Source organism: Sorex fumeus, unplaced genomic scaffold (assembly GCF_029834395.1).
Source record: "Sorex fumeus unplaced genomic scaffold, SorFum_2.1 ptg000021l, whole genome shotgun sequence".
Taxonomy (NCBI): domain Eukaryota; kingdom Metazoa; phylum Chordata; class Mammalia; order Eulipotyphla; family Soricidae; genus Sorex; species Sorex fumeus.
Genome location: NW_026606078.1, coordinates 12,927,167 through 12,950,632, shown reverse-complemented (window position 1 = coordinate 12,950,632; position 23,466 = coordinate 12,927,167). Strand labels below are relative to the sequence as shown.

At 43.0% G+C, this 23,466-nt stretch overlaps 1 protein-coding gene across 1 annotated transcript in view; it reads left to right on the top strand.

Moving 5' to 3' along the window:
- Positions 1–23,466, top strand: part of LOC130022889 (immunoglobulin lambda-1 light chain-like) — a 60,646-nt gene that overhangs the window by 23,078 nt on the left and 14,102 nt on the right. The window contains exons 7-8 of the mRNA XM_056113604.1: positions 12,883–12,970; positions 14,889–15,179. Coding sequence (XP_055969579.1) covers positions 12,883–12,970; positions 14,889–15,179 — 379 coding nt within the window. The remainder of the gene's footprint in view (positions 1–12,882; positions 12,971–14,888; positions 15,180–23,466) is intronic.

The window sequence follows — 23,466 nt, the reverse complement described above, 5'->3', positions numbered from 1 at the left end:
TGGCGCCTGCTCAAGCAAATCGACAACTAACGGGAAGTTAAGTGCGATTAAGTGAAATATTGTAATTAAAAATATCAAATTGGGGGCCAAAGAGTTAGTACAGAAGTAACATTGCTTGCCTTGCACATGATTGAACTTGTTCAATCCCCGGCACCACATATAATTCCGCAGCACTGCCAGGAGCAATTTCTGAGTATAGGCCAGTAGGATCACCCTTGAAGACAACAAGGTGTGGCCAAAAAACTAAAAATATAAGTCAAATTCCATTATTTTTCAATGTAATAAAACAAATTTGATGTTATTATCACAAACTGTTACCATCCTTTTATCTTCCTGACTGTGAACCTGTTACCCTCCAACCTGTCTATTTCATCATCTCCAGAGATTTTTATTGGAGCAAGAATTATGGAATGCTCCATAATTCATATATATTAGCACTTTAATATGCCATTACTTTTTCTGAAAATGGGAATTATTTTCCAGTTTTCTTATATCTGCTATTAAGATGAATGCCATAACTTAATGATTACGTATTTAAATAATTACCTCAAATCTGCTGGTACATTAAAGTTGTCTCGTGTAATCATGACATGTTAGAGCAAAGGGAGATATCTGCTCAAACCGCACAGTGAAGCTTGGGGTGTCCAACCTGTACTCTAAATACCCCCATCATTACTTCTGAATAAGGTTCAGAATTATGTCCAGAATTATGCCCTGTCTCTTCACATATATGATCTCTGTGATTTCCTAATGGACAAACACAGGAGGAAGATTTGCTACCATTCCCAGAGAAGGAGGTCAGAGTGCTCAAAATAATATGCAGTTAGGAATGGAGACTCAATGACTGGGCTGGAGAGGGTGTGTATTGGGGGGGGGGCAAGGTAAAATCTTGCATAGCCAAAACCTTTTAGAGAATAAATACAGCAGCAATGTCATGGGTACAGGGGAAACTGATGTGGGACTGTCTCTCAGTGTCTTAATCATTGTGCTGACTCTTCTCTGTGTGAGGTTGCACCTTCTTACTCTCGAGATTTCCTCCAGGGGGCATCGTGGTGACACTGAGCTGGTGGAGAATAAGAACTCTTATTCACATGAAGCCCTGCTTCCTCTGATGAGTCCGAAATGCATGAAAAGAACCAAGGACTCCACACATCAACCCAGGAGGCTGAGGAGATCATGTCATGTGATTTTCCCACCATGGCCTGCATGATTCTTCTGCTCAGTCTCCTCTCCTATCGGTCAAGTCAGAAGAAAGGACTCTACCATCTTGGTGGGGAGAAGGCGAGGTAGCCATGAGGCAGGGATGCAGGACAGCCATCATCTTATGTGATTGTTTCTCTCCTGTCATCTTCAGGGGTGCATTCCCACACCGTGGTGACCCAGGAGCCATCAGGAGGCTCCCTACTTACAGGAGGGACTGCCACCATTACTTGTGGCCTCAACACAGGGTCAGTCTCTGCAGGTAACTACCCAAGTTGGTACCAGTATACACCAGGCCATATTCCCTGTGTTATGTACAACATAACTAATAGACCCTCTGTGATCCCCAATCACTTCTCTTGATCCATCTCTGGAAAAAATTTTGCCCTCAGCATCATGAGGGCTCTTACAAAGGATGATGCTGAGTATCACTGTAAGCTGCACATGGGCCGTAGCACTTACACTATGATGTGAGACCAGGAAGAAGTGCAACCAAATTTTTCAGGTGTTTACAAGGTCTCATCATTTGAAGGAGGAAAGAGAAAAGACAAAATGATAACACACAGGGAAGTGGAGGCAGCTATATCTTAATGTGGGGGTTCATCAATATGCTTCATCCTTTCTCTTCAGTGTTTCTCCATTTTTCTAAGGTGACTCTTTATCCTGTTCACTCTCTCCTCTCCTGCCTATAATGATGGTGAGGAGAAACAACTTAAAATTATGTAGCCCACAGTGAGACTCAGAGACCCAGCCCACCTGCTAGTGTCTTCCTATTCAAACAGTACTGTCATATTGATTTCATTAACTACACAAGCAGCTGAAATTATTTCCTTTAGCATTGCAATGGGAGTGTTACTGGGAACTTAGTGGAAATGTAATTCCCATAACTTAGCCTGTTGAGTCAGAAACTTCTGTTGGTGTGCAAAGATCTATTTCAACCAGCACTCCAGTTTGGAAGAAATATCACGGTATCACGGTCCTCCCGTTGTTCATCAATTTGCTCGAGCGGGCCCAGTAACGTCTCCGCCATGAGACTTGTTGTTACTGTGTTTGGCATATTGAATACGTCATGTGTAGCTTGCCAGGCTCTGCCGTGCGGGCGAAACACTCTCGGTAGCTTGCCCGGCTCTCCGAGAGGGGCAGAGGAATCGAACTCGGGTCGGCCATATTGGCCACTTGTAAGGCAAACGCCCTACCACTGTGCTATTGCTCCAGCCCTTGGAAGAAATATAAGTGTGATTTTTATGAACAGTGATATTTGAAAAATACCTCTACTTCTACATTATGCAGTTAGTTCTAAGAGTGTCTGTTGAAAGTGCCACCAAAGAAAATCTTTGGCTCAGGATTATGTAACTGAGAATGCCAAGAAAGTAGGGAGTGGGGGTAAGGAGAATGATATGGTGAACTGGAGATAATGTAAGAGTCTTGAATACTCTAAAGTCCATTGCGGGGGGAGAGGCACACTTGACTGTGTACAAGGTTAAATCCTATCCCAGTGCTCAGGGATCATTTGAGGTGTTGGGGATCAAACACGGGTCTGCTGCCTGCAAGGCATGCACCAATACATAAGAGGACATTTTTCTGAGAATATTTCTTTTATGAGTAAAAACTCTTAGATGTAATAAGATGAATTCATACAATTAGAGTCATAAAGGGGGAGGAAGACTTCAAACATTCTTGCTACTGAGAAAATGGGGAACCACAGAATCAAATCGTTTCTTCCTTATTACCTTCCCCATAGATAGGGCAGGGAAGAATCATAACCTAAAAGAAATCGAATGGAATACAAAGAATACACACCAAATCCATTTTGGGCACTTTTTTTTTTAACACTTCTGATTTTAGACATTGCTTATTTAAGTAGAATAAAGGTTTTGCTTTTCAATAATCTAATGTTAAAACGTCTCTAGACATTAGCATTGTTGATATGGCAGATTTTTAATAATAAAATTTAGAAAAATTGTGCTTTCCAATAAACTTCAGATTATAAGAGCAACTTGGGTCACAGCAGGGTGCAAGGCCAGAATGTTTAAGGACCTTCAGTGACCAGGTCTCAGGCCAAGTATCCTTACCTTATGTTCATCCTGTGCTGTTTCAACTAGGAGCATCTGGAGTCTTGGGGTTCTAATGAGTCAGTTCCTGACTGCAGGGTCTCATGATCTGTAATTTCCTTGTCCGATGAGGGCTGGCTATGTGTGCTTGTTTGTTGATAGAGACTTAGCTTCTGAGTCCTCTCTGGCTGCAAAGTGTCTTCTGATCTTGAGCTTCTTAAAGAGTTCAGCAGCTGCTTATTCCCTGGGACACACCAAGTACCCCAGGATTCTGAATCTCACTCTTATACTATTATTATCTGAAGTTTGAAGCTCATATTTCACCTTCTGCACAGAATGAAGCAGCTTCTCTGGTGTTAAAATATTGATGTGAGCAGCTTGTCCTCTTTCATCTAATTATCTTTTTCGAAACATTTTGAACAAAGTTTTATCTGGGCAAAATATCAGTGCCCTGGTGTAAATGTCCAATCCATAACAACAGAAATAGCAACAGCAATGGTAGTAGTAGTACTAGTAGTAGAAGCAGTAGAATTAGTAGTAGTCATAGTGGTGGTTGTAGTAGTGATAGTCATAATAGTATAAACAATAATGATTCCAGCACCACCATCACTACTGCCACCTCAACAACAATCCACCATTTTCTGAAGAAGGCAATTAAATTGAATCTTTTGACCTTATCATAAAATCAATAAAATTACTATAGCAAGGTAATAACAAAGGAAACAACTTGAGTCCATAAGGAAGGGACGAATCAACACTAATCAATTGCAAATGGGGCCAGCGTGATACAATAGGTAGGGCACTTGCTTTGCACACAGTCAAATAGGGTTCGATCCTTGGCACCCTAGACGGTTTTGTGAACATTGCCAGAAATGATCCTTCGGTACAGAGCCAGGAATAAGCCCACAGCGCTGTCAAGTGTGACCCCAAAATAAAACATAAAAGGATAAAGTGGAGTATTATAAACTATTCCATGTCCATTATTTGTTCATCAAAAGAAAAACAAACTATTAGTAGAAGTAAATAATTTTCTAAAACTCACATAAGTTGATTACCTGAAAAATCTTATCATCATGTGATAAAGATAATTGATATTAATAATCTACAAAAAAAGGTTGGAGCATTAGCACGGCAGGTAAGGCATTTGCCTTGCACACAGCCGACCCAGGTTCAATTCCTCTGCCCATCTCACAGAGCCCAGCAAGCTACCAAGAGTATCTCGCCCACACACCAAAGCCTGGCAAGCTACCCGGGATGTATTCGATATGCCAAAAAACAGTAACAACAAGTCTCACAGTTTGTTGTGCGACGTTATTGGTGCCTGCTCGAGCAAATCGATGAACAATGGGAGGATAGTGCTACAGTGCTATAATCTAAAACACACACACACATCTATTTTATATGTTTTTGATGAATTGTACCAAGTTCTTACTAATGAAAATATTTTCTTACCATATAATCTAACAGTTGGGCCTTAAAGGTATTTATTGCCCACCACTTAGTTTCTCAGGAAGCTATGGGTTCAGGCTGGAGCGAGGAATTGCCCTAGGACTGGGTCTCACCCAGGCGTTTCAGGTCTTTGTCCTTCCTACAGAAAAGATTTTCAGGAGGTGACCAGCTGAGAAGTACAAATAAGATTTTATTTTAAGGCTTTGAGGAATGGAAGGAGGGAGAAAGGGGGAGGGAAAGTAACATGCTCAAGAGAAAAGGAGGGCTGTTCCAAAGGTGGATTGAGTCCACTACACATATCAAGAGCGGAGATGCAGGCAACAAATATGCTAGTGGTTGGTCATGTGGAAATAAGCAGCACATGGGTTTGGGCAGCATATGTGTGTCCTTAGTTAAGGGTAACTTTTATAGGGTTCTCCCCAAGCTGCCTCACGTGGGGTTTTCTAGCTAAGTGAAAGTCCATCAGTAGGGTGGTAGCCAAGGGGAAAGAGCTAGGATTGGTTGATGTTTCTCTTTGAAATTCCTCTCTTGGTCTTTGTTCCTCCTGGAGGTTCTCTAAGAGGGTCCAGCTTTCTTTGGGTCTCTTGGCTTGGCACCAAGAGCCGTTCCTGTGTCTGCAAGGTAGATTTTTTGCAGCCTTGGCCTATTGGTTTTATTACATCCTTGAAATTCTGTTTCCATGGGGACCCTTTCCTATCTACCTGCCTGCTTCACTGTTGTACACCTAAACCCAAAATATTAATGTAAACAGGAGAAAATATCAGAAATGGTCATATTCTGTATATTCTGTAAAATATCATACAGTAGTTTTCAAAATCACAAAATTAAGAATAGCAGAGAAAATGTAAACTAACTGGGCTTACAAGATTTGAACGAGGAATAAGAAAAAAATGTAATATGTTTACTTGAATTCCATGTACAGGCAAAACAATGTCATAAGAAGGACATCTTTGTTAAATAATGGGCTGGAGCAATAGTACAGCTCATAGGGTGCTTACCTTGCATACGGCTGACCTGGGTTCAATTGCTGGTATCCCATTTGGCCACCTTAGCCCTCCCAGGAGTGATCCCTGAGTGCATTACCAGGAGTAAACCCTTACCATTGCTGGGTGTGACCTTATAACAAAAACAATCACTTAATCACTTAATCCCCGTTATTCATCGATTTATTCGAGCGGGTGCCAGTAACGTCTCCATTCATCCCGGTTGCGTGCTAGCGTAGCCCAATGGTATCTGTTCGTTCTAGGAACATGCAGAGCCTCAAACCGATCATTTAGGGTCTTGACAAAGAAGTCTGACCATCTTATAGGTGGGCGTCCACGTGATCTTTTGATGTCCCATGGAATCCAATTAGTAATGGCTCTAGTCCAGCGGTTGTCTGTAAACCTCATTACGTGTCCAGCCCATCTGATTTTTGATGTCTTGGCAAATGAGACAGCGTCCCTGATTCTTGAGCGTTGACGAAGATCAGAACTCCGGATTCTATCTCTCATTTGAGTGAATCGTGATATTCCAAGCATAGTTCTTTCGATTCCTCTTTGAGAGACCCGAATAGCGTTCTCATCCTGAACAAATAAAAAAAAAATCTAATTTCCCTAACAAAAACAAAACCTTGTTAAATATGTATGAAGTCTGCTATTTGTTAGAATCATAGTATTGATGTAAATTCTTAGTTATTATAGGCGCAATCAGATAATCTAGGTTGTAGCATTTATCAATAATACCAAATTATAGGTAAAAATATATGCATATATAAGAAGTCTATAAAAATTCTGTTTTATTAGCATTTGTAAAATTGTCACAGAAAAAAATCTCCATCACAAACACAAGGGAAAATGAATAAAATTTTTCCTGTGCTTGTGATTAAAATTTCCAGCTCTAATATTTGTACTGTATGCAGTCCCAGAATACCCTGTAAAACTTTTTTTCACCTATAGTACTCAGGGCTTACTCCTGGCTGTGTGCTCCGGGATCACTCCTAGAAATCTTGGGGGACCATATGAGAAACTGGGGATTAAAACCTGACTAGCCACATGCAGGGCAGGTAACATATGCACAGAAGCCCAAGACAAAGATTTTTAAGCAATAAACATTCTGGCTCCTTGACAGACACCCAAGACCCATTAAAAAGATTTCAGAAATAAAATGACTTATGAATACAAAGAAAGAGGAAACTTTGTAAATGATAATTGCTAAATGTTGCAAGGAAAGGTATACACTTAGGCAGAATTGAAACTTTGAGGAGGATATTGAACAGAAATAAAGAAGTACCAACAGGAATTAGCAAAGATGGATCATAATGATGGTACTTGGGAGTATTTGAAGGCTGAGTTGAATCCCAGCAATATTTTGAATGTCTTTTTTTTTAAAAAGCTAAATTTAAGAATTTGATTTTACATAGCAAATAAAGGTTCTTTTAAAAGACTGAAAAAAAACTTTAAAAAAATTCTTTGCTCGGGGCTGGAGCGATAGCACATCGGGTAGGGCGTTTGCCTTGCACGCGGCAGACATGGGTTCGATCCCCGGCATCCCATATGGTCCCCCAAGCACTGCCAGGAGTAATTCCTGAGTGCAGAGCCAGGAATAACCCCTGAGCATCGCTTGGTGTGACCCAAAAAGCAAAAAAAAAAAAAAAAAAAAAAAAAACTTTTGTTCTGAATAATTAAAATATACTTAACATTATCATGCCAACAGGGGGCACTGATGCAGCATGTCCAGACTGAAGATGTGCCAACAGGTCTGCACCATGAGCAGGAGTCCTCTCCTCCACCTTGTTTTTCTCCTCCTTACACACTGCCTAGGTTCGTGGAGATTTCAGTGACCAACCTCTGGATGATTTCTCTGACTTCAATCTTCATTCCTGACATGCTTCTGCTTCTATTTCAGGGTCCAGTTCACAGGCTGGACTCAGGAGCCTTCACTGACTATGAGCCCGGGAGGGACAGTCCCTCTCACATGTGATTCCAGCACTGGAGCAGTCAGTGATGGTCACGATTCATACTGGTTCCAGCAAAAGTCTGGTCAAGCTCCTAGAACATTGCTTTACCACACAAGCCAAAAGCATTTCTGGACTCCAGCCGGTTCTCAGGCTCCATCCTTGGGAACAAAGCTGCCCTCACAATCTCGGGGGCCCAGTCAGAGGATGAGGCTGAATACTACTGTTGGCTGGTATACAGTAGTGCTTGACACAGTGACACATTCAGATAAGGAACCAGTACATAAACTTATTTTTTTTTAACCGTGGGTCTATGAATAAGAAACTATATAGTTGTTGTAAACCTCTAGGCATTTAGAGTTAAGTTTTACTCAGTTCTGTTACATTTGAAATATTACTTGAATTTTCACTGATTTTTTAATTTAAAACTTTATTCTTAATTACGACTCATGATTTACCAAGTTGTTCATAATATAGTTACTTCAGGCATTCAGTTTTCAACACCATTCCCACCATCTGTGTGTCTTTCTCTCCATCAGTGTCTCCAATTTCCCATCCATCACCCAAGCCTGCCTTCTTAGCAGGCACAAACAAATTTCCTTCCTATTACTTATTACAACAGAAAAGTGTTGTAATAAGTGTGCTGACCCTCAGCACTGATGACCTGAAATAAGGAGCCAATTCCAATGCTACTTGTGACTGATTATCACAGACACAGACTACTGATTGACAGCAAAAGGATATGTTTATTGAAGGTAAGAAAATGATTATATAGAAACAAAAGAAATGCAGTATGTGCAGGACTAGAGCATATGGTAAGGGAAGATGAAAGGGAAAACTAATGAAAAGGAAAACTGTGGGTTACATGGGCTGTGTAGTTTCTGGTGAAATATGTACCCAGAGTCTCTAAGTTCTCTCAGGAACAAAGCCTATACTCATTTAAAGGTTTCATACAGCAAAGGTTTCATTGGTCCCAAGCACGGCCAATGATAAATTATTAATCTTTAATTAATTTATATTTTTCTCCCAGAAACATTAGGTCCCTGGCTTCAGTCTGTTGCCAGTCTTTGGTCTCAGTATCCAAGTTTTTGCCTCTCCGATTCCTTGGAGTGTTCTCATAGGAGGCTGAGGAGCTGCGATGGCAGGAACTCCAACGCAAAGAGAAATGAAATTATCAAAAATAGATCAATAAAATCAACTTGTGATAATTGTTATATCTCACAATGGTGTTACTGAAGTTATGGTCTGAGTCTTTACTGGACTGGGGGCCCAGTCACAGGATGAGTATTATTCTCTTGTATTATTGGTTTTGCTCATGGAGCTTGGTGTTCTTCTGGGCAACTTTACCATCAGATTTTCTGTGGTCCTACTGGGCTGACGGTACTTTGAAATTTGGAGGTGTTTGTGGCCAAGACCTCTGGGAGCTATAGAACTAGAACTATTTGTGTTTTGATGAGGTTTAGCTGGGGAGCTTGGCCAACTCCATGTCAGAGAGAGCCTAGTGTATCTGGGGGCTGCTGGACCTTCAGGCAAAAAGAAGATTCTGCTTGCCCCTCATCCAAGAAGGCACTGAGGACTCAGCTTCTTGTTCTTCTCAAGACTACTTGGGGTGTTTGTCTGTTTCTATGCCAGGAACTGTGGGATGTGACTGGGGCTGCTGTATGTTACATCAGAAAGAGGAATCTCCCATCCCATTACAAGAATGCCCCATAGTTTTCAGACCATAGACCTGTCCAACCTGGGGAGATTCAGTTGCTTCTCATTCTTTTTCTGAGATTTCATTTTGCCCATTATTTGTTTCACATTTCTGTGTTTCCTCATTGTATTTAAAACTGCTATGTGTTGAGTTGGTCCGCTGTATTCTATTGGCTTGCTTTTTAGGTTTTATGTGGAATTTGTAGGCTAAAGGAATAGGCTAAGGATATTTATCCATAATGTTGAGATGGCCTTATTTGCAGACACTCCTGAACATGTCTTCATTATAGGTATAGTGTCAATGAAGGAATGATATCAAAACAGTAGAGAGGTCTCTATAGGAGAGTAGCATAAATTCTCAGCTGAGGGATGAGAGTGAGCTCTTTAGCTTCCCTCTCCTTAGGCAGCTCTATGGTTCATGCTTTCCCAGCCACTTCAAGTTATCAGTAATCACTCATCTTTGGTCCGATTCTGATCTGAAGGTTTTTCTACCCAGGTCTTTTTAGAGGGTTAAGACAGGAAGAGATATTGGGGCTGGAGAGATAGCACAGTGGATAGAGAGTTTGCCTTGCATGTGGCTGATTGTGGTTCCATTCCCAGAATACCATATGGCTCCCTGAGCACTGCCAGGAGTAACTCCTGAGTGCAGCGCCAGGAGGAACCCCTGTGCATCACCAGGTGTGACCCAAAAAAGCCAAAAATAAAAGACAGGAAGAGATTTAGGAGATACACACTTAAGATGTCAGTCAGCAGCATACTCAAGAGCAATAACAATGGGGATACAGTGAAGAGATTCTTGAAGTCTACAGCTAGCATATTTTTTGGGCTTTTGCAGGGAGAGCAGAGCATCATATCAGGTTATTCTCAGGGGTTACTCTTGGCATTGCTCTGGGGACTATATGGGGTTCTAGGGATGAAATGGAGGTTGACTACATCTAAGGTAAATCCCTCACCCACTGTACTATAGCTCCATCCCCTATCACATTATTTAAGTCTTTTAGAAGTTGCATTTACTTTAGTATTCTAGATCAGTGTTTCACAAACTTTTTAACACCTCTGAACTAGCACCTCTGCTGCAAGCAGACCTATCGCCTGTCAGTACTTTCCATTTACTACCATGATGGTAGAATGGTGGATTCAGCCTTTCCTTACCTGTGGACAGGTTCATTGAGTGGTGATTAAATAATGCTGCTCTAGACCTTGAAGGACAGGAATCACTGTGGATGAATATAGTCCCAGTAATCAGTATGGGCATGGATACAACATGTGATCTGCTTAACAAAGGACTTGATGCAGAGATGAGATTTTTCTTATGAGTAGTCAACAGTGGAGTTTGTTCAGCACTTAGCACTGTCCTCCCGTTGTTCACTGATTTGCTCGAGCGGCCCAGTAACATCTCCATTGTGAGACTTGTTACTGTGTTTGGCATATCGAATACAACACGGGTAGCTTACCAGGCTTTGCCATGCGGGCGGAAGAATTGAACCCGGGTTGGACGAGTTCCCACCAAATTCTAAATCCATCTCCACCAACTTGATCTCTACCTGCCTACACTTGGGATCATTTGATCACTTGATCACTTGACTTCCCGTTACTCATCAATTCAATCGAGGGAGTACCAGTAACGTCTCCATTCATCTCTGTCACGTGCTAGTGTAGCCCAATGGCTTCTGTTCGTTCTTGGAATATGAACAGCCTCAAACCAATTGTTCAGGGTCTTGATGAAGAAGTCTGACCATCTTGTAGGTGGGCGGCCACATGGTCTTTTGACGTCCCATGGAATCCAGTCGGTAGTGTCTCTACTCCAGGGTTGTCTCCAAATCTCATTATGTGTCCAGCCCCTCTGATTTTTGACGCCTTGGCAATCGAGACAGTGTCCCTGATTCTTGACCTTTGACGCATGTCGGAACTCGGGATTCTTTTTCTCATTTGAGTAAAATGTGATACTCCAAGCATAGCTCTTTCAATTCCTCTTTAGGAGACCCAAATAGCGTTCTCATCCTGTTTTCATAGGGCCCAGGTCTCTGAGGCGTATGTTAATGCAGGAAGAACAGTGGAATCAAAGAGATGTTCCCAGAGCCAGAGGTTCTTCGTTCTCTTAGCTATTTCTTTGACATTCTTGAAGACATTCCAAACTGCTCTCTTCCTCCTGCACAACTCAGGTGCCAGTTCATTCGTTATGTTGACTTCTTGACCTAGGTACACCTAACTGTTGTATTCGGAGATGGTGTTCTGTTGAGAGCGAATGGAATGTCAGGAACGAGACTGTTTCTCATAAACATTGTCTTCATGAGATTCAGCTGGAGTCTGACCTTTCCACACTCACGGTCGAAGTTGGCTAGCATTTGTGCCACTTGGCTAATGTTTGGTGTTATTAGAACGATGTCATCAGCAAAGCGGAGGTGGTTTAGTTGCCAACCATCTATCTTCACCCCATTCCTTCTCATTCCAGTTGTCGCATGATGTTCTCGAGGGTGGCACTGAAGAGTTTCGGTGAAATGGCATCACCCTGCCGAACCCCTATCTTGACATGGATGATCACTTCTTTGTAGAATGGCGAGATCCTGGTAGTGAATCCATAATACAATTAATGGAAGATCCTTATGTATTGGGCTTGAATGCCCTGATTGGCTAGGGCTTCAATTACTGCTTCTGTCTCAACAGAATCAAAGGCCTTCTTAAAATCAATGAACGTTAGACAGAGCGGCATCTTGAACTCCCGAGAAACCTCAATGAGCTTGGTTATCATCTGGATATGTTCGATCGTGCTGAATCCTTTGCAGAACCCGAATTGCTTGCATAGTTGTCCTTTATGTAGTGTTCTGCCAATCCTATTTAGGATGACTCGAGTGAACAGCTTGTAGATGACAAACAATAGGCTGATTGGGCCTGGGGATAATAAGATAAATTGTCAGCTATCACCCTGGCTATGCTCTATGCTAACAAACACATAAATACATCCTAAGGCTTCAGGTACCTCCTAGAGAAGGGATTTGTGGAGTTGTCCCCCTTAATATTGACTCATTGGCTATTTGCTGGTGATTTGGCTTCCACCATTGTTGTAGAACATCTGTTTTTACTCTAGCACTGAGCCATGGAGTTTGCTCTCTGGTATCTCTATTCTCTATAATTCTCTATAGAAATAAAGCCTCCAATTATATAACTCACTGTGACTCGAGATGCAACTTACCTCCTTGCAAATCAAGGTATTCTGGAGACACATAAATAATATTATTTACGCTTACTGTGACTGTTCCAAAGTCTTCCACAGTCTCTCTCTATGGGGCCATTGATCTTCCAAACAACTGGTCACTTTTCAGAACTGAAATTTCACTTTGTTGATAAATCCCTTGAGATATTGGAAGAAAACATGTAGCATCTTGACTCATCTACTATTTTTCTGCTGAAGGCTTCATAATGCATTGTTTTCATTGCACTTTTATTATAAAGCTTAAGCAATGGGTTAAGTTCTGTAATCATTCCTCCCTGTTGAATAGATCGCAGCAGCATATATTGAGGATATTTCAATTAGCCTTCTAAACTTTTCTTTAGACAGACTGGGTGACCATGTCAGCTCGAGCTGCCTTCTTATATACTGCTTTTATGAAACCCACAGCCACTCTGTTCAATGCCATCAATAGTAAAGAAACTCCAAAGATAGCCAGAGTAGTTTTCAATATACTTAAACTTGCCTGAATCATATCAACTCTGTCAAGGATCCCATCATATCAAGAAATCCAGGACCTCTTCCTGATTCCCACAGAATGACCATAAATCTCAACTTTGTTTTAGCAATCCTTTATTAATACTAAAATCATGCTCTGAGTGAAGACTGACTATTTAAAGAAGACATGTGACACGTGAAAATATGTTCTGTCCACTAATGTGTGTGCACACAACTTTGAGTCTCCCCACCCCTAAATGTTTAGACATCACTTGATTCTTACTTGCAAAAGATTTTCCCAGAATTATTCAGGGGAACAACTAAAAACACAGGTTCCTTGTTAATTGATATAACTAAAACCAAAATATTTTCAGTTCACATTTGCTTGAAACAATATTTTTAATGTTGGAGATACACTCCTTCATCTCTGACAAATGATGAATAACAAAGAAGAATCTGGTGTCCTGCACAGAAGGGCCTATGAACTTATCTTTGATAATTTCCTTATTTAAGAGCATTTTGAATGAAAAAACACAGGCTCATTTATAATCATTAAATAAACAAGGAAGTCTGAAATGTCCCAGTGGAGCATCAATATTTGCCTGAGGTCCCATGAGGAGACCACAAAAGGGGTGATGGGTCATGTTTCTAAGGAGAAATGTAGTGGACTAGATAGTGTGGAAAAGGAGTTATCTTACAATCACAAAGCCCTATACTGGTGTGTCTGAGCCTTTCTATAGCGGTAGATTCGAGACCTGAAGTGTCTAGGTGTCTATTAGTATAATTGGGAGCAGCCACGTGGGACTTCCTGATGGTCTCTGCTGAACTCTCAAAAGTCAAGATATTCAGGTGCATGGATACCAACACAGGCAACTTGAAGAGATGCTCTATGAGGTCGACCAAGCCAAGCAACCCTACCCGGTAAAGTGTTCCTGTTTCTTCTTCAAATAGAAGTAATCCAACTTCAGGGGTTTACAGCAACCTATTCTCAAGCACTTAAGGTGGGGATAGGTTGCTCAAACAGGACATACAGGATGCAATAGATATGAATAGCCACCTGTCAACAGGAGATTTTTTATATAGTTTAGTTTGCTTTACTTTTAAAAATGAAAACTAAACACTATTCAAATATAAATTCTAAACAGAATTAAACTGGTAAAGCATACATACAAAACATAAGCAATTAACAGTATGGCAAAGTATCTATATTATTCTACAAGTTTGGGGAGAACAAGCTTTAATTAACACACAAGAATCCTGTTGCTTTGATCCTCTGCTCAAAAGGGCTAAGAATAGTGGATAAGGATAAGGAATAAGTGATGATCCATGAAGACTCCTTCTCAAAACTCCTCCACAGACTTCCTTCTTGGGAAATCACAGACACTGAAGTTAGCTACTTTGGGACATAACTAACAACTACGGGTCTGAGAAAAGAAGGTTGGAAACTAAAAAAAAAGACAAGCAATAGTGAATCTTCTCATCAGTGAACACTATAGGGGGAAGTGTGCCATGCCCTCAGAGCAAGCTCTGCAATGAGATGCAGCCCTAGGCCCTGGGGCCCTCTCTAGTGCATGTCACTGAGCTGAAACAACTCAGAAACTCTGCCATGGTCACACTGCTGACTGACCCTGAGGAACTCATTTGCATGACAGCCCCACCTCTACAGGTGGAAGCAGGTATAAGGAGAGCTTGGAGGCTGCTCCTGAGCCGAGGGTGCCTGCACATCATAGGATTGGGTTGTCTAGACCATGGCCTGGGCACCTCTCCTGCTCACATTTCTGGCTCATTGCACAGGTCAGGGGGACTCTCTGGGTTGGTGGGAGAAATTGGCAACGGATGCTCTGCTCCTTTATATCATCTCATTCTAAGCCCTTGGTGTCATATCTGTTTTCAGGGGTCACTTCTCAGAATATGATTCAAGAATCATTACTGTCCACGAATCCTGGGGGTACAGTTACACTCACCTGTGGCTCCAGTACTGGGACTGTCACCACTAGTAATTATGCTGTTTGGGTTCAACAGAAGCCCTACCAGAAGCCCAGGGGTCTAATAGGTGAAACCAGTCATAGGAATCCAGATGTTCCTGCCCGGTTCTCTGGCTCCCTGCTTGGAAACAAGGCAATCCTCACCATCACTGGAGCCAAGGAAGAAGACAAGGCTGAGTATTTTTGTGCTCTGTGGTTCAGCAACCATTTCCACAGTGACAGAGGGAAGGGGGGAAGTGAGACATAAGCCCTGAACTAAGCTTCATCTTTTGCTGCTGAGTACAGTAGGTCCTCTTATGAAGTCATCTAGTTCAAAGTCATCTCTATATTGTATTTTTTTATTTAGGAGTACTGCTATTTATTCAGCCACTGATTAGCTGATTGAATTGTGCATGAACTCCACCTTACTTTTTTTCCATTTTTTATAATTTTATTTATTGAATCACCGTGACAGTAGTTATAAAGCTTTCAGGTCCAAGTCTCGGTCATACAATGAAACACCCACACCTTCACCAGTGCCCATTCTCCACCACCAAAAACCCCAGTATACCCCCATCCCACACCCTCCCGCTATCTATGGGGCAGATGATTTCCACATTACTCTCTCTCAACTTTGATCACATTCAATATTTCGACACCAGATCCTCCATTATTATTTGAGATTTTACCCCAACACTCAGATCTGCTGAAAAGGCAACAGTAGACAATTTGTGTTTTATTGCTGGTTATGAATAACATATGATATTGCGTGGCTGCAGTAGGGCCACGTGATTTTGAAATTCCGAAACTTTAACACTTAAATCTGGAGGGATTTCTGCCAAAAGTCACTGGGTTTCGAGATTTGCTCCTGAGTCTCTGGGATCATGGCCGTTGAGCAACTTGATCAGGAGCCAGAGAGGCTGTTTTTGGGCAATGGCTTGGGGTCTCATTGGGACAGGAAGACCAGGACCGGCTCCACCCCCATTCTGTGAGGCCCAACAAGTTTCGTCACTGCGGGCCCAGACCTGCTTATCTAATGGCCTCTGGAGGATGATGGCCACTGAGCCACCAAGGGGGCAGAGGGACAACACCCTTTCCCCCTGGGGTGTCCCGGCAACAGTAACCTACTGCAGGGTCCGGACGCATTTCTGCCAAAAGCCGCTGGGTTTCAAGATTTGTTTTTGCGTCTCTAGGACCATGGCCATTAAGCAGCTTGATTAGGAGCCAGAGAGGCCGTTCATGGGTGATGACTTGGGGTCTCATTGGGATGGGGAGGACAGGCCCGGCTCTACCCCCATACCATGAGGCTCAAAATGTCTTGTCACTGCAGGCCTAAAGCTGACTGTCCAATTGCCACTGGAGAATGACGGCCACTGAGCCGCCAAGGGGGATCAGGTGGAGGGACAACACCCTTTCCCCCCTGGGATGGCCCGGCAAGAGTAACCTATTGCGGGGTCCAGATGCATTTCTGCCAAAAGCTGCTGGGTTTCGAGATTTGTTTCTGATTCTCTGGGATCAAGGCCATTAGCAGCTTGATCAGGAGCCAGAGAGGCCATTCTTGGCCGATGACTTTGGGGTCTCGTTGGGGTGGGGAGGACAGGCCCGGCTCCTCCCACATCCCGTGAGGTCCAACAAGTTTCGTCACTGCGGGCCTAAGCCTGACTGTCCAATGGCCTCTGGAGGATGATGGCCATTGAGCCTACAAAGGGCACCAGGCGGAGTGAAAACACCCTTTTCTCCCTGGGGTGGCACGGCAACAGTAACATACTGTGGGGTCTGGACACATTTCTGCCAAAAGCCACTGGGTTTCAAGATTTGTTTCTGAGTCTCTGAGATCGTGGCCATTAAGCAGCTTGATCAGGAACCAGAGAGGCCATTCGTGGGTGATGACTTGGGGTCTCGTTGGGGTGGGGAGGACAGGACCAACTGCACCCCCATCCTGTGAGGCCCTGTGTGTCTCATCACTGGGGGCCCAAACCTGACTGTCCAGTGGCTTCTGAAGGATGGCGGCCACTGGGCCACAGGGGGGAACAGGCCAAGCCACGAAACCTATTCCCACCTGGTTGGCCCAGCACCAGTAACCTACTACAGGGACTAGACGCATTTCTGCGAAAAGCCACTGGGTTTCGAGATTTGTTTCTGAGTCTCTAGGATCATGGCCATTAAGCAGTTCAATCAAGAACCAGAGAGGCCATGCCTCCAATTATATAGCTGAGCCAGAGGTGGTTTGTGGGTGTGTTTCCCACATACCTAACCTTTGGCTATTTACTTTCTTGGTGGGGCTGGAGTGATAGCACAGCGGGTAGGGCGTTTGCCTTGCATGCAGCCAACATGGCCGACCCAAGTTCTATTCCTCCGCCCCTCTTGGAGAGTCTGGCAAGCTGCCGAGAGTATCTTGCCCGCATGGCAAAGCCTGGCAAGCTACCTGTGATGTATTCGATATGCCAAACACAGTAAGAAAAAGTCTGATGATGGAGACATTACTGGGCCCGCTCGAGCAAATCAATGAACAATGGGAGGACAGTGACAGTGACAGTGACTTTCTTGGTAAACTTTGCCCTGAGTTTTTGGGGTCTGGCCAAAGGCACAGCAGCAATTTTGGGGTACCTGGAAGTCTGAAGGTGCCATCAGGCTGCTGACGAACTCTCCTCACAGGTACAGATTGACCTGCTGGTGGCTCCATACCCCCGTCTCTATATTGTTGATGAAAAATAACAACTCTTCATGCAAACTTTCAAATAAACAAAGTTATTCCAGGTCTTGATCAATTCCTTCACTTAAATACTGGTGTCCTAGGACCTGGCATCTCATTAAGTTTGGATATACTCTCTTTCTTTTTGTTTTTGTATACAAGCTTATCACAGGGTTTAGGAATTTACCAGGCATGCACAGGTAATGTTATTCGGGTAAAGTCAATTATATTTCCTCCATACATAGCATCACTAACAGTGTTCATTCTTATTAAGAGAAAGGAATAAAAGAATATTTTATGTATTTATAACATCACTGAAAACCATTTTATACAGTGTACGTGTTGCTCTAAATTAAAATACATTAAATATAACATAATCAGATGGAATATTTAAACATTAAAAGGTAAAGGTAAAGGCCCTCCCGTTGATCGTCGATTTGCTCGAGCGGGCCCAGTAACGTCTCCATTGGAGACTTTGTTGTTACTGTGTCTGGCATATCGAATACTCTCGGTAGCTTGCCGGGCTCTCCGAGAGGGGCGGAGGAATCGAACTCGGGTCGGCCATGTTGGCCGCTTGTAAGGCGAACACCCTACCGCTGTGCTATCGCTCCATTCCAATTATATTATGTCATCATTAAAGTTCAGAAAATCATTGAAAAATACTTATAAAATAAATGATCATTTGCTCTGAAAAATTACAAACAACATTGTGAATTGAGGACGTTACCACAGGACACTGATACTTTAGATTTTGGGGTTTTGATTTTTTGTTTTGTTTTGTTTTGTTTTGGCTGTCACACCCAGCAATGCTTAGGGGTTACTGCTAGCTGTGCACTCAGGAATTACTCCTTATGTTCTGAAAGATGACACTTGATGTTTCTTTGGATGAAATCAGTAGAGTGGGATGTATACACTTTATCAATATAATTGCCTACCACCGGGATTTTTGAAATGTAATTTAGAACATTTGTTTTAACATTTAAAGTTATAGATTAGTCAGAGATCTAGCTCAATGGGTTATATCCATTCTTTTCATGCCAGAAAGATTGGTAAATTCTTCAGAATTGCATGTTCTTTGAGCCTTCCAGAGATGACTTCCAAGCACATGGTCAGTACTGCCCCCAAATCCAAACAAAAATAAAGTTATAGGTATATAAATTTAATTCTTTTGAAAATTATTTGAGTATTTAGTATTGTATTTTTTATATTCAAAAATATGTTATTTTCTTTTACAAATGTTATGAAAAATTTTTTTGTTTGATTTTGAGCCACACTCACTAGTGCTCAGGGATCTGCACAAGATCACTCCTGTTGACATCAGAGACCATATGAAATGCCAGAGATTAGAGTTGGGGTTGGCCACATTCAGGAAATGGTTTAAAGTACAGAATCATCTAGCAGAAACCAGGAAGCCCTATGTAACATCTCCTGAGCTAGCACACTGACTCAGACAAAAGCCAAGGTTACGGATTATTTTTCTGGATCTGAGGATGTCTGTATCACTACTCCAGACCCTTAAGAAAAAACATTGAAATTAAAGATAAGATAAAGATAAAGGCCCTCCCGTTGATCGTCGATTTGCTCGAGCGGGCCCAGTAACGTCTCCATTGGAGACTTTGTTGTTACTGTGTCTGGCATATCGAATACTCTCGGTAGCTTGCCGGGCTCTCCGAGAGGGGCGGAGGAATCGAACTCGGGTCGGCCATGTTGGCCGCTTGTAAGGCGAACGCCCTACCGCTGTGCTATCGCTCCAGCCCTTCGACTATTTAATCTTGAGAGTTTGAAAGAATCCATATTAGGGCATCAAATTTTTGTGTGCTTCAGCTAACTTGAAACATTGCTTTCTGTAAAACTGCTTGGCTGCTTTGCACCTGGGGGGGGTGGGGGGGTGGGACTTGGAATGTGAACAGGGCATAACTTCTTTCTAAACCAAGTGTGACAGGATTCAGGTGTATTTACTGTTCCTGAAATGTATTGTCTCAGTAAAGCACCCTGCAGACTTGGGTAAAGTATAACTCAGGATGTGGGTAGATTGCCCATTCCGGGAATGTATTGTCTTAGCAAAGACCCCTGCAGATGTCTTGGGTAAAGGATAACTCAAAATGTGGATGGTAGAGGGAGATTACCTAAGGCTTAATGATTCTGGCTATAACCTTGCTTGTGCTGGCAATCAATGTACGTAAATGCTGATCTTTGAATCTATAGGCTAAGGAGTGAGGTACTTTTAAATGGATTGGTTAAGAAAGTATATGTTGTTACAAATCTATTTGCTATGAAATGTGCAGGCCTTGCTGTAACGGCCAGTGAAGGCCTATATAAGACCTCCTTTGAAGAAGCTCGGGGCTCTCAGCCACTGCCCACTCTGGGGTATGCTGTGGAGCCCCAGCATGCTGGTCTAAATAAACCCTGTTTGTACTCCTGCAGGAATTGTGTCTGTCTGGTCTCTCCGCCCCTCCCAGGGCCAGGGGACTCTGATCCCAACATTTGGAGTTTCCAGGGAGATTTCCGAGACCCTGCCCCAGGGACGCCAGATTGAGCTGCGGGGTAAGCTAAGGCGCCTCTTTCTCTTTCTTTGTTTCTCTGGTACCGTTTCACTTTAGTACCCGATCGGTGGCACTGTTGTGTGTGCGTGTGAGCCTTGTGTCTGACAGATGTGTCCGGAATAGACACGGGCTGCAGCCCTGGGGGATGCCCCGCAGGCGGGTGAGGACCAGGGATGCCTGGAAGCCTCTTTTGTGGTAGCCTCGGAGAGGCTACATCTGGTGTGTCAAAGAAGGAATCATCAGCCGCTCTATTACTTCTCTATTCTTTCCTCTCCAAAAGTCCTTGCGCTTGCATCATTCTTTTTCGTAGGTTGGATCAAGCTCATCCTTTTTCTCTAACGAGACACCGTCTATGGAACCATGGACAATCTCCGTCCACTCCTCTCTCACTCACTCTCTCCCACTGGCCAGAGGCCCATTCTCGTGTTCAGAACCTCTCTCTAATTGTTAAAATGCCTAAATGGCAGACCTTTTGCTCTGCAGGATGGCCGACGTTTCAGGTTGGTTGGGCCCCCCGAGGGATCGTTCCACTCACTGCTTATCTCCCAGGTCAAAGGAGTCATCTACCAGCCTGCTCCCCGGGGGCACCCGGACCAGGAGCCTTAGGCGGGAGTCCCGGGCAGGAGAAGGGGCCCCCACTGAGACGACTCTGCTCCTCCTCTGCCCCTGAACCCGAACTCTCTAATGCCACTCTTGGGCCAGCACTGGCCTTTCCCTACTTCCGATTTCTTCAGTTGGAATAACTAAACCCTCCGGACGTGAAAAATCATGTGTACGCCCTTTGGGCATATTCGGGAGTCCCAGGGTGACTGGTGAGTGTAGTGCGTACCCGTGTGAAAGAGTGGACCGGTCTGAGAGAGTGCCGAAGTGTGATCTGTGCGTGTGTCCATAGTGTGTGTACTTATTATCTTTCTCCTAATTCTGTTTATTAAGATTGTTTAATATGGGTCAGAATTGATCACTTCTCTGAGATCCACAGGAAAGCTCAGGATCTGGGCTTGATGATCAAGAAAAGTAAGTTTGACACTTATTGTTCATCAGAATGGTCTTCTTTCGTTGTGGATTGGCCCCCACGAGGTTCCTTCTCTCCAAACCTTGTGAATCAGATAAAGGAGGTAATCTGTGGAAGATCTGCTGTGAAGGTATGCTCCCTTGGAAATCTCTAGGGGGACTGGGGGAGGAATGTGATAACCTCTGTGTGAATGCGTGTGTGTATGAGCACCCTGATAGGTCCTCCTATCGGGCGTGATTTTGTAGCTCCATGACCTGGCACTCTTAAAGTCCCTCTAAAGTCACGGAGCTCGAGTGGGCTGCCTGCGACTCCACGGAGAACATACGGTCAATGGTGGCACTGGCATAGCTGCTGGTCGCAAGTCACAATGCTGAACCACTAAGGCTAAGTTCTCCACCGGCCAGGAAAGCATCTGAATGGTCTCTGCAAAGAGGCACCCCTCCTTTGTCTGTTTTGCATCACCATCCACTATGGGAGGGACTGGAGGAAAGCCCACTAGCGAGAAGATTCTGGGAAACTAAGGCAGATCAATTTCCAGGCAGAGAGGTCAATTGAAATGCTAATGAAGGCAGTTGAGATGTTTGGCAGAAAAAAAATAAAAGGGTAACGGGAGAGAAGCCACAAGCCAGCAAAAAGTGGGAAAAGTAGAAAGCTAAGAAAGGCAGAACTGTTTTTTTTTTTTTTTTAAGGAGCAGAGTTTTTAAGACCACAGCACTAAGTTTGGCTCAGGCACACAGCTGTGGGTCTGCCCAACGCCAGGCCCACCCAGGTGGAGATGAGCCTCTGAATAAAGGCCAATTTAAGGGAGGTTAGAGTTCCCTTAGGTGAGGCCAAAGTGATAGACCTGGAGAAAAGTTTTGCCAAGGAACCATCCTTTTTCATAGATTATTGCTTGCAATGAGGAAAACATCTGAGGAGCTTCCAACTAGGTAGATTTAGAAAAGGAGATCTTGTTGACCTCTGTAACACCATGTGGCCTGAATATAGTGGGGAAAGATAGCCAGTGAATGGCAGTTTGCATTACCAGATCATTTTGCAGTCAGACCTTTGCAGGTAACAAAAGAAATAGGAGAGTATCAAAGCAGAGGAGACAGGAAAATGCAAGATCTTATGATTAACTATTTGACATCAGAAACAAAGAAGCCTATCCCCATGTCTGATAAGACACTAGCTCCCTGCCTCAGAATTAGTCTTGGCAAAAATATGGTAACATCTTTGTCATAGTTTATTTTGCCGGCTTATATTAACAAAAGCGCTTTCTTGACCCATTTTTTACAAGCGGGAGACTGGCTGGTCAGGCTGGAAAATGGGGAGCAGAGTTCCCAGTCAGCCGATAAGGTTTCTTTGCCCTTCCTTTCTCAGTCCATCAGTGTCTCCCTGCCATTTTTTGAAGGGTCAGATTGATCGATCAACTACAGATGTGTGCACATGTACGTGTGGTGTTTTAGTCAGTTCATTTTCTTGTTTGTCTGTCTGTGTCTGTCTATCTGTCTGTCTATGTGGAACACTCGAGTGTTGGAACCAGGCTGAAATCAGAAGTAAAAATTTTAGAGAAGTTAGTGATATGCAACCCAGTGATTTAAGAAATGCAGTTGTTTTTGGAACCTGTTAGACAAGGGTTAATCCTTATCAGAAGGTTGAGCCTACAGAGAAAGCAGAATTCTCAATCTAAAATTCTTGTTAGAAGAACATTGCTGATTATATTATTAACAGTTGAAATCCTTTTTGAACTTAAGAATCTGTGCTATCTAAAAGAGCTATGGAACTAGAGCCTGAAACTAAACTGAAATAGAGTTCAGAGAAAGCAAGAACTTATCTTATAAGCCTCAGCTAACTTTTATGAAAAATTTGTAAGAGGCAGTTTCTCTTTTTTCACAGAAACCTAGCTGGTCTTAGATATGCAGATCTCAGGTGCTAACCAGGTCTGATCTTTGGGGTGTAGGTTTGCAGCAGCTCTAGCCAGGCTAGTCTCTGATATGCAAAGTTCAGATACTTGTCTTTGGAATGTAGATTCCAAGCTCTAGCAGACTGGTCCCAAGTGCTTATAGCTTGTGAAAGTACTTGTGAAAGGTTTAAATATTTTCTTATGCTAATATCAAAGTTTGGTAAAAAAAAAAATCCAAAGGGCCTTTTCTGTTTCTGAAAGCATGTTTGTATTTTCGTGGAATTGTTAAAAGTATCTGGTGTAGAAAGCTCATGATTTTAAATAACTAAGGTACAAGAACTATTGAAATTAAGACAAAGAAGGTTTTATCATGATT